Source organism: Cebus imitator, unplaced genomic scaffold (assembly GCF_001604975.1).
Source record: "Cebus imitator isolate Cc_AM_T3 unplaced genomic scaffold, Cebus_imitator-1.0 Scaffold444, whole genome shotgun sequence".
Lineage (NCBI taxonomy): Eukaryota > Metazoa > Chordata > Mammalia > Primates > Cebidae > Cebus > Cebus imitator.
In genome coordinates this window covers 3,122,509-3,134,205 of record NW_016107759.1, presented here as the reverse complement: position 1 = coordinate 3,134,205, position 11,697 = coordinate 3,122,509, and the positions used below count along the sequence as shown (strand labels likewise).

Genomic DNA, 11,697 nt, shown 5'->3' with positions numbered 1-11,697 from the left:
GAGGGCCAGAGAAGCTTCTGGGTGAGGAGGCAGGACCTGCCAGACCTAAAAGGAGGCTCTGGAGGGCGGAGGCCTGTGCAGGTCGGAGGGGTGGCTAGTGGTGATGTAGAACTACCTGCGGGACAAGATAGGACCCTCTGCAGGGCGCAAGGCTTCCTGCTGACCGTCTGAGCTTGGCGGGCCAGGCTCTCCTGACCCCTTCTGGGCCAAGGCAAGGCCGGCGGGGGCCAAAGGTCACTGGTCCCAGCAATCCTGAGGCTCCCCTGCCGGCTTCTCTAGCCCCACGGGTTCTGACCCACCAGCCTGGCTGGGCCTCCCACCTCCTCCTCATGCCCCACCCTGGTGGCCAAGCCCCACCCCAGCTGAGCACAACCACAGCCTTGACCTCGGGATGGCTTCCTGGGGCTGCCCTGACTCAAGACATCTCTTCTCGCACAGTCTGCAGGCTGGAAGTCCAAGGTCAGGGTGGGCAGTGCTGCGTCCTTCTGAGGGCGTGGAGCTGGGATCCTGTTCCGGCCTCTCTCCTGCCCTTGTACATGGCCATCTTCATCTTCATCGTGTTCTCTCTGGCTGACTGTCCACACTTCCCCTTTTCATAAGGACACCAGTCATATTGAAGTAGGGTCCACCCCAGTGTCCTCATTGTCACTTCATCACCTCCATAATGACCCTGTTTCCAAATAAGGGCACATTCTGAGGTCCTGGGGTGAGGATTTCAGCTTGGACACAATGTACCCCATTATATTCTCAAAGGGGACCCGGAGAGACAGAACCTAGAAACCACGCTTTCCTGGTGAAATCTTCACTCGGGTGGACTAGACACTGGTTGTCACCTGCCTGCCACTTAGGAGTCCATTCCACTGCGTGCAGCCCCCTCTCCACAGTTAGGAAGTCCAGATCTTTCCCTGAGCCATCTCTGAACTGTAGAGTGGGAGAGAGAAGGAAGCCACTCGTGCACCAGCTAAAGTCTTGCTCTAGGCTTCAGCTCCAAGAGACTGTCTCTCGCCCGGCAACCCTAGCCCCTCCGCGACTCTCACAAAGGCCACCATCCAAAGGCATCTTGTCATCCATCCAGACTGTTCCCCGTTTTTATAGCTTTATGGTGACGTAATTCACAGGCGATGCAATTCAAAGCAGAGAACTGTGTGACTATCGCCACCACCCACTTTAGAACATGTTCATCACCTGAGAGGAATCCTGCCTCTGCGACGTCACCACCAATCCTCACTTCCATGGACAACCACTCATCTACTTTCTTTATGGTTTTTCTTTTTTGAGATGGAATCCTGCTCTGCTGTCTAGGCTGATGTGCAGTGGCACGATCTCAGCTCACTGCAACCTCTGCCTCCTGGGTTCCAGCAATTCTTCTGCCTCAGCCTCCCAAGTAGCTGGGACTACAGGCACGTGCCACCATGCCCAGATGATTTTTGTATTTTTAGTGGAGATGGGGTTTCACCATGTTGGTTGTAGGAAGTAGAAAAGTTCCTTTTAATAGTTTTCTTTCTTGTTAAAGAGCAGGTGTGCTAATAACTTTGTTAAGCCCTATCCTTTGTAGCTGTTAGACACGCCATGCTTACAGGCACGTAGTACATTCTATGTCCTTGTACTTTAACCAGGATATCTGTGCTGGANAGACGGGGTTTCACCATGTTGGCCAGGATGGTCTCGATCTCTTGACCTCGTGATCCACCCGCCTTGGCCTCCCAAAGTGCTGGGATTACAGGCTTGAGCCACCGCGCCCGGCCCAATCACAGACACTTCTAACGTCATCTAGTATCCCAGTCCCCCATAAATAAAGCGTGGCCTTCATATAACCATTTTACAAATGAATGAGCAACTCTTGCGTATCTCACATCTGGGATACTTTCCAGAGGCAAGAGCCGTGGGGAAGGCCAAAGAAAAGCACCTGTTCCCAGACAGGCAGAGCTTTCACGGGGTCCTGGCAATGCAGCAGTATTGTGTAAGGGAGCGAGTTCTCACAAGATCTAATGTTTTAAAAGTGTTTGTCAGTGGACTGGGTGCGGTGGCTCACAACTGTAATCCCAGCAGTTTGAGAGGCTGAGGCGGGTGGATCACCTGAGGTCAGGAGTTCGAGACCAGCCTGACCAACATGGAGAAACCCCGGCTCTACTAAAAAGACAAAATTTGCCATGCGTTTTGTGGTATTAGGTGGCTGTGATCACAGGAGCATGGTCAAAAGGGCAGTGCACTCTAGCCTGGGCGACAGGAGCAAAACTCCATCTCAAAAAAAAAAAAACAAAAAACAGTGTTTGGCAGTTCCCCCTGCCGGCTTCTCCTGCTGCCATATAGAACGTGCCTTGATTGTCTTTCACCTTCCCCCATGATTGTAAGTTTCCTCAGGCCTCCCCAGCCCTGTGGAACTGTGAGTCAATTAACCTTCTTCATAAATTACCCCGTCTCAGGCATTCTTTACAGTGATGTGAAGAATGGACTAATACAGAAACGGATAAGCCTTGCCCTGGGAAAACCACCTTTGTGATCACGGTACCCCCTCTGCCAGGCAAGTCTAAGCAAGTTTTATTAAGATGCCGTCGTGACAGTGCCAGGTCAGAGCTGCAGCAGGAACGCCAGGAGGGGGGTGGGGCACAGGAGAGCGGAGGGAGGGATCAGGATGGGTACATGGTGACAGGGAGGGCAAAGGTGGTGTCAGTAGCTTCCCTGGGGTTCAGAGCACTTCTAGGGTGTCAGCTCCCCCTTCCCCATCATGAGGCTCCTTAAGGGCTGGAAAAAGGACATGAAGAGCTCTGCCAAAGAGCAGTAGAAACTCTCAAACTCTTTCCAGAAGGTCTGTACTTCATGGACCACGTCCGCCACCTGCTTCACCCAGGCCAGAACCATCTGGCACCACGTCTGCAGCCGCTGCAGCATGGCCTGGAAGCCCTCCTTGGGCTCCTCGGGCTCCTGGGTTTCGGGATCCTCAACTTCCTGGACAGGCGGTCTGTTGCCTCTGCGCCATAATGCATCTCTTTCTTTTTCAAGTAGAGGAGTGAGCTCCTGTGGAATGGGGGCACCATTCAGGGTCTGCAGGTGGGGGTGTTCAGCCCCGGGCCCTGGCCACACCCAGGCCTCTCAGCCTTTACTTGAGTCTGGGAGATGGAAGCCCACAGGTGTTGGTTTCTTGGCCACAGCACCATGGACAGGAGGGACTTTTCCCAGACTCCCCTTCTCTGCATTCCCCTCCATGGCTGTGACACGATGGCTGTGTCTGCTTGGTCACGAGGCCAGGGCCCCCATTGTGGCTTGAGTTGAAGGCAGGGCTCTGCCACTATGTGCTGGGGGAGGCTGGGGGCAGCTCCTAGCTGTGCACCCCCAGCTCAGGGGCTGGGCACACCCTGCCCACACCGACATCAAGACAGGGCAGGGGTCTGCCAGGCATGGTGGCTGACACATGAAATCCAGCACTTTGGGAGGCCGAAGCGGACAGATCACAAGGTTAGGAGTTTGAGACCAGCCTGGGCAACATGGTGAAACTCTGTCTGCACTAAAAATAGAAAAAAAAAAAAAAAATTAGCCCAGCATGGACACAATGTGTCCCATTATATTCTCAAAGGGGACCCGGAGAGACAGAACCTAGAAACCACGCTTTCCTGGTGAAATCTTCACTCGGGTGGACTAGACACTGGTTGTCACCTGCCTGCCACTTAGGAGTCCATTCCACTGCGTGCAGCCCCCTCTCCACAGTTAGGAAGTCCAGATCTTTCCCTGAGCCATCTCTGAACTGTAGAGTGGGAGAGAGAAGGAAGCCACTCGTGCACCAGCTAAAGTCTTGCTCTAGGCTTCAGCTCCAAGAGACTGTCTCTCGCCCGGCAACCCTAGCCCCTCCGCGACTCTCACAAAGGCCACCATCCAAAGGCATCTTGTCATCCATCCAGACTGTTCCCTGTTTTTATAGCTTTATGGTGACGTAATTCACAGGCGATGCAATTCAAAGCAGAGAACTGTGTGACTATCGCCACCACCCACTTTAGAACATGTTCATCACCTGAGAGGAATCCTGCCTCTGCGACGTCACCACCAATCCTCACTTCCATGGACAACCACTCATCTACTTTCTTTATTGTTTTCCTTTCCTTTTTTTCTGAGGTGGAGTCTTGCTCTGTGGCCCAGGCTGATGTGCAGTGGCACGATCTCTGCTCACTGGAATCTCTGCCTCCTGAGTTCAAGCAATTCTCCTGCCTTAGCCTCCTGAGTAGCTGGGATTACAGGCACCTGCCACCATGTCCAGGTGATTTTTATATTTTTACCAAAAAAAAAAAAAAAGAGACTGGGTTTCCCCCCGTTGGCCAGGATGGTCTTGATTTCTTGGCCTTGTGATCCACCTCGGCCTCCCAAAAGCTGAGATTATAGGCATGAGCCACCATGGCTGGCTTATTTTTTATTTTATTTATTTGTTTTGAGTCTAAGCCTCACTCTGTTGCCCAAGCTGGAGTGCAGTGACATGATCTTGGCTCACCGCAACCTCTGCCTCCCAGGTTTAATCAATTCTCCTGCCTCAGCCTCTGGAGTAGGTGCAATTACAAGCACATGCCACCACGCCTGGCTAATTTTTGTATCTTTAGTAGACACAGGGCTTCAACATGTTGGCCAGGCTGGCCTTGAACTCCTGACCTCCTTTGATCCACCTACCTATGCCTCCCAAATGCTGGGATTACAGGCATGAGCCACCGCACCCGGTGAGAATATACCATTTTCAAATGACACCATTTAAAAAATAAAAGTAATCACTTTCACATGACATTTTTGTGTAGCAGACATACAGCTTTAAAGGTTGTCAAACTCTGCATGGAGTCACGAGGCAGTCTCTTCCACAGTGGCCATCCCTCCGCTGGGTGCCTCATAACCAACTTTTGAGTTCCTCTCTGCTTCTTCCTCCCACTCTTCTTTCTTCTTTTTCTTATTTATTTATTTATCTTTTTTGTTAGTTTTTGGTTTTTTTTTTTAAGATGGAGTCTTGCTCTGTTACCCAGGCTGGAGTGCCGTGGTGCAATCTCGGCTCACAGCAACCTCCCTCAGGTTCAAGTGACTCTCCTGCCTCAGCCTCCTGAGTAGCTGGGATTACAGACTTGTACCACCATGTCGGGCTAATTTTTTAAAATATATTTTTAGTGCAGACAGGGTTTCACCATGTTGGCCAGGCTGGTCTCAAACTCCTGACCCCAAATGATCTGCCTGCCTCGGCCCTCCACAGTGCTGGGATTACAGGCATGAGCCACCGAACCCTCCCCAACTCTTTATTTTTAGATTCTCCATCAACCCTGGATTCCTTCTTCTGCAAAGCAAGGAGATTCAGGTCGGTCCAGTTCCCACCACCACACTTCTCCCCAAGTCCATCAATGCTCAGAAGAAGAATTTCTGTCTATTTTTTTTTTTTTTTTTTTTAGACAGAGTCTCGTTCTGTCACCAGGCTGGTGTGCAGTGGCCAAATCTCGGCTCACTGCAACCTCCGCCTCCCGGGTTCAGGCAATTCTCTTGCCTCAGCCTTCCAAATATCTGAGACTACAGGCCAGTGCTACCACGTCCAGCTAATTTTTGTATTTTTAGTAGAGATGGGGTTTCATCATACTGGCCTGGATGGTCTCCATCTGTTGACCTCATGATCTACCCGCCTTGGCCTCCCAAAGTGCTGGGATTACAGGCGTGAGCCACTGCGCCTGGCCTGTCTATTCATTTTTATTGTCCTGAGTGGGATGAATAAGCTTCTAAAATACAAGTTTCTGCCTCCTCATACATGGAAAAGAAACTGACAGAGGCCCAAAATCATTTCCTAGCAGCCTAGAATTCCCAGGTAACGACCAAAGCCTCCTGCCTGCCATCCTCAAGGGAAGGGGCAACCCTTCCCGGTGGCTGCCCACAGCCTTGGCTCCAGGAAGCACTGTGGGGCCACTGAGGCTAGATGGCAACCTAGGAAGTGGCCCCTAAGTGACTCTACCCATGGAGGTCAGGCCGTCAGTGTGGCTCTGCAGAGAAGATATGAAGAGATTGGTCCTGGGGTGGGGGAACACCACAGAGCCACAGAAATGCCACGAGACAGCCAGCGGCTGGCCCCCGCAACGCCCCCAACTAGTGAAAATGCATTTCCTGACCCCACCCTAAGTGAGGATTCAGGGTAAGGTGTGGGATCTGCAAATTTAAATTTCCCAGTAATTCTGATGTGGAATAATCTAGAAGAATAGTTCTAGAAGCAATCATTTAGATCCACAATCTGTGGGGAGTGAGGACAGGGTGAACAAGGTGGCCCCAGGTTCCACCCACCCCTCACTCTAGAACTAGGGCCACCCAGGAGTGCTGAGGAGGCATTGACTGTGCCTGAGCTAGGGTTCGTCCTCGTCTTTCCACCAGCGTTGAGTTGATGGGATCCATGCCGTGTTCTTCAGGGTGCAAGCAGGGAAGGGCTTCTTGGGGATAGAAGGGTGCCCAATTAAATGGGAGGCAGTTCTGGGACCAGGAAGGTGCCCAGGCTGAGTGGCCTGGGGAGGATGGAAACCAGGTTAATGGGGTCCCTCTCGCCACTGATGCCACCACCCAAGATATGGAGCATGGATCCTCATGGGTGGTCTCTGGGCTGGGTCTGGATCTGAGTCCCGGGTCCCCACCAATGTGGCAGTGACTATAGGGGGGCGTCATGGGAGCAAAACGGGGTGAGAAACTGCGGGTGGGAGAGGAGCTGGTGGGAGAGAGACCAGCTTCGCAGGCAGGCCGGTCCCCTAACGATCCAGGAACGCCAGCCACAGTGGTCAGGCGGGGCGGGGCTGCGGAGAGTCCCGGCTCTCGGAGAAAAGCTGGCTCTTCACGGAAAAGGCCGGTCCTGCGAAGGCAGCGCGCGGTGGGGAACAGCTGCTGCCTTCGGGTGCCGCCGCGGGCCCGCCCTCCTCGCCGCCCCTTCCGGGCTGGGGAGGGTCCGACCGCCCCCTGGCGGCTTCGGGGAGGAAGGACGGGGGCGGTGACCGACGCTTGGTCTCTGCGCGCGGGCGCCCCCTGGCGCGGGCTCCGGAGGTGGCGCCGAGAGCGCCGGACCCCTCGGAGGCTGAGCCCAGCGCCAAGGGCGACCAGCGCTAGGAGCGACCAGTCCCCGCCGGCGCCGCTCCGCGGGAGATCCGCCTCGCTTAGTCCGCGCGCAAGCCCCAGTCCCTGGGAACAGACAAGAGGCCTCCGCAGCGCCTCGCAATCCCGACCCGGTCCAGCGGCGGCTGACTCGTCCGTGGAGGGCGCTGTTCTGTCGGGATGGGCCCATCAGCGGGAGGCGACACCTCCCACCAGCAGGGGCAGGAGGAGCAGCGGGAGGGGCGCGGGCCGCCGTCCTGAGGCCTGGTTGAGCTCGCACTGACAATCGCAGCCTCTGGACTCCGGGGTCGCTTTGGGGGGCCTGGGGGCGCGGGGTCCAGCGCTGGGGGCGGGGCAGCCCAGCCACTCGGGCCCCATGGGCTGGGGGGCATTAGGCTCGGACTTGATGCTGCCCTTGGGGAAGCGCCAGTAGTGGGCGCCCTTGACGAAATAGGTGTCACCTGGGGGAGGACAGCTTGAGTCCCGGGCCCGCCCCGACCCGCCCCGCCCTGCTGCCCAAAGACCCCCATTCCCCCAGGGTGGCCTCCACGTCCCCATTCCCCGCACCCCTCTCCCCACCCCCAGGCCCAGTAACCCGCAGGTGCCTGCGCTCCCCACCTGTGTTGCTGACGGTGACATCGTCGGGAGAAGGGGGCGCGCCCTCCCAGAGGCTTAGGTCACGAGGGTAGCCGGGGTCCGGGCGCGCAGCCGCCTCGTCGTAGCGCCAGTACTGCCGGCCACGGACCAGGTAGGTCTTCCCATTTTGCGGCCACGAGAACACGGCGTCCACCTCCTCCCCCCAGGGCAGCCCCAGCTCGGTTAGCGGCCGCGCCTCGCCCTCCAGCTGCCGGTCCTGGAACACCCAGAACTGGGGACCTGCAGAGCGGAGGCCGGGAGGTCAGGGTGGGCTCCCCGCACCGGGCCCAGCGAGCCCCGCCGCCGGCCCCACTCACCGCTAAAGAGGAGGATCCGGCCGTCTCGGTGCCGGGCATAGGCGGCCTGCACTACTCTCACCTGGGCGGGCAGACCCTCCCAAAAGCGGTGCAGCCGCGCGGGCCGCGGGGACACCAGCTGTCCGGAGGGCTGGAGACGCCAGAACCAGGGGCCTGCAGGGGACGAAAGGGTCGGCAGAAAGGCATGAAATAGCAGGAGGTCTCCTCCCCCAGGGTGTGCGGCTGCGTGGAGGGCTCCCATCTGGAAATCAAGGATGCAGTGGATCTAGGGTGACCAGCGCCTCCTGGCCTGCCTGGGGCTTTTCCCTTTTTAGCACTAAAAGCTGCACTGGTCGGTCCTAGTGGCTCAAACCTGTAATCCTAGCACATTGGGAGGCTGATGGGAGAATCACTTGAGCCAGGAGCTTGAGACCAGCCTGGGCAACATAGTGAGAGCCTGCATGTCTACAAAATTACTAGCAAGGCGTGGTGGCCTGTGCCTGTGGTCCCAGCTACTAGGGACGCTGAGGTGGGAGGATTGCTTGAGCCCAGTATTTTGAGGCTGCAGTGAGCCATGATCACACCACTGCTCTTCAGCCCAGGCAACAAAGCAAGACTCTGTCCCAAAGAAGGAGAATAAAAAAAAGTTTCACTTCCAGGGTAAGCCCACAGCCCCAGTGGGTCACTTGAAGTGAGTAGGAAGTCAACATATGTGAGGTCAGGGGACACGAGAAATGACTCACCTTTGAAGAAGAAAGTTTCCCCTCGTATGTTGGCAATGGCGTCAAAATTGCCCTCACATCGATCAGGGATCGGGGAGGATGGGCTGGGGAGGAAAGGAGAGGTGAGCAGACACTGGGGGCTTGTTTCCTCCAAGGCAGGGACCCCACCATCCCCATCTGAGGGCACTGAGGCTGGGCAGCAGGTCACCCAAGGTCACAGGTGGTGGGGGACTCACCTGTCTGGGGGCACGGCCGGGGGCTGGGGAGGAACCAGGGGTTTCCTTGTGGGCTTGTCATGTGGGGTTTGGGGTGCCTTCCCTGTGGGGAAAGAGGCAAGTGTGGTTCCCCTGGCCCTGCTGCAGAGGACACTGGGCAGGGCACGTGATGGTTTGGGGCAGGCCCCCTCCCCCTACCATAAAGCTGCTGCAGGCCATCACGGTCATCCTGAGACAGGCGGTACTTGTCTGGGTCACCCACTGGGCCCTGGTAGAAGGGCCTCATGATGGAGTTGGGGGCCGAGGAGTGGCCCAGGCCCAGAGCATGGCCGAACTCATGCACAGCCACTGCAAACAGGTCGGTCCCCTCGCCATCTGTAGGGGAAAGTGGGCAGGAGCTGAGGCCACTCCTGCACTGGGAAGGGCGGGCACAGGAAGGCCCTGAGTGCAGCTGCTGGCCAACAGGAACAGCAGGACACCCTTCAGAGATGGCCCCAGATTCCCCTGCCCAGGCCCTCCCCAACCTTCCATCATTCCTGTCTCCAGTCACCCAATCAGCATGGCGGTGCTGGACACTGGACCACAGGCTGAAGAGACCCAGAGAACGCACAGAGGAAGGGGCGATCTTACACAAACAGATGGGCCCCTCCCCTGAAAAGGGAACACTTTGTGCAGAGAAACTTGACAGGGAACAGCTGGGTGTGGTGGCTCCCGCCTGATTTCCCAGCACTTTCGGAGGCCCAGGTGGGAGGATTGCTTGAGCCCAGGAGTTCAAGACCAGCCTGGGCAACATAAGGAGACCACTGTCTCTACAAAAAAAAAAAAATCAAAAGATTAGCCGGGAGTGGTGGCATACGCCCATGGCCCCAGCTACTCAGGTCCCAGGCTGAGGCAGGGAGGCAGGAGGATTGCTTGAGCCCAGGAGTTCAAGACCAGCCTGGGCAACATAAGGAGACCACTGTCTCTACAAAAAAAAAAAAATCAAAAGATTAGCCGGGAGTGGTGGCATACGCCCATGGCCCCAGCTACTCAGGTCCCAGGCTGAGGCAGGGAGGCAGGAGGATTGCTTGAGCCCAGGAGGGTGAGCCATGACTGTGCCACTGCACTCCAGCCTGGACGACAGAATAAGAACTGATCTCAAAAAAAAAAAAGAAAGAAAAGAAACTCGAGGGGGCGGTGGGGCCGGGGCAGGAACCTGCAAAGTGTGGGCCATTCTCTGCAGGCAGTGCCACACCTGGGAGCATCCCCTCCCCACAGCTCCAGTCTATGGTCAGCGACCCCCACCCCTCTCCCCCTTGCCACCCACATCTGCTGGGGATGTAGGTCCTTGTCCTTAACCCAAGACCTGCCCCCATTCCTGCCCCAATCCCTCCTCCAGGCACGTTCCTTCCCCACATCCCTTGAGTCCTCCATTCCCCCTCCCCCATCTCCCTACCCACCGCTTCAGCGCCTCATCTCCCCACCCTTTACCACCCCCACTCAGGTCTTCCTCCATCTCCTTGGAAACATGGAGCTCCTGCAGCAGGCACTCTCAGACCACAGCCTGCTGGCCCCAGTGCCCAGCCTCGCTCCCAGCCTCTTCCCACCACAGCAGCCTCTTCCCTCGGGACTCAGCCCAGGCGCCAGGACTGCCAGGACCAAGACGCTTTGCAAGCCCAGCTCATTGATCCGTGAGCTGCCTGCTGGCTCCTGCTCCCACTGCTGAGAGGCCGAAAGAGACCAAGACAGAGACACAGTGTGGCAACACCGCAGGGAGGCACCGATGACCCCATGCCGATCTGTTTCACAACTAGCTCTAAGGTCAGCAGTGTTCGGGCAGATTCATAGGTAATGACTTGGTGAATTGAAAAGCAAATTTCTCTCGGTCCCTAAAGCCACTCGCTAAGTGTCTAAGCATGAAATGTGAGTCCTGAGGGTAGCAAACACGTTTTCATTCACTTCTCACCAAACCTATCTCCTATGCCCATTTTACAAAGGAGGAAACTGAGGTATAGAGACTTCAAGGTAGTGGCCAGGTACCCTGGCTCTGCCGGCCTGCCTCTCAGCAGGGGTTTCAGTGGTCTTGGTGAAATCACATTCGCACCGATGAATTTCCAGGTTCACTGTACGTTCTCTTGTTCTTCTGAGTCCTCTTTCTGAGAAACTGGAGGAAGTTTGGTGTCTCAATCAGGGCAATATCAGTCATCTTTCACTTTCTTCCCTGCCTTGCCTCTCCTTAGCCACACTAGGCTTCCGGGCCGTGCACCTCTTCCTGCACCCTTGTCACGCCATGCATCTGGGTAAATTACACAAGCACAACTGTGCAGCCCCAGCCCCATGAGATTCCTAGAGGGCAGTCCACAGGGGCATCTCCTATCATCCTTGCCCCGGGCTCCAGCAGGCAGCTCCATGCCAGGCCCACAGCCCCTCAAGCTTCTACCCAGCCCCAGCTTCCAACTCTTCAATGACAAATGTGTTTCCTGTTTCATCAGGACAGGACATCAATGTCATCTGTAACTTCTGGTGCACTGGGGCACACAGCTGCATATCCCCAAGGTCATCTCCTGCCTCCCACCCTGCCTGGTGTGAGGACTTAGGCTTGATCACCTCCTCCAGGATAAAAACGTCCTACCCCCTTCTATCCATCCAGACCCACCCATCCATCCCTGCCTCTGCTCATACATCCATCCATCCATCCATCCCTGCCTCTGCACATGCATCCGTCCATCCATCCATCCCTGCCTCTGCGCATGCATCCGTCCACCCATCCATCCCTGCCTCTGCACA

General features: G+C 56.2%; 1 protein-coding gene across 1 annotated transcript in view; it reads right to left on the bottom strand.

The window, feature by feature from the left end:
* Positions 1 to 5,575: 5,575 nt before the first annotated feature.
* Positions 5,576 to 11,697, bottom strand: part of MMP25 (matrix metallopeptidase 25) — a 14,447-nt gene continuing 8,325 nt past the window's right edge. Inside the window, exons 3-9 of the mRNA XM_017510820.2 lie at positions 10,367 to 10,447; positions 9,130 to 9,712; positions 8,953 to 9,034; positions 8,738 to 8,820; positions 8,016 to 8,168; positions 7,681 to 7,938; positions 5,576 to 7,523 (exon numbers count right to left, since the gene is read on the bottom strand). Of these exons, the coding sequence (XP_017366309.1) occupies positions 7,252 to 7,523; positions 7,681 to 7,938; positions 8,016 to 8,168; positions 8,738 to 8,820; positions 8,953 to 9,034; positions 9,130 to 9,712; positions 10,367 to 10,447 (1,512 nt within the window). The 3' untranslated portion in view covers positions 5,576 to 7,251. The remainder of the gene's footprint in view (positions 7,524 to 7,680; positions 7,939 to 8,015; positions 8,169 to 8,737; positions 8,821 to 8,952; positions 9,035 to 9,129; positions 9,713 to 10,366; positions 10,448 to 11,697) is intronic.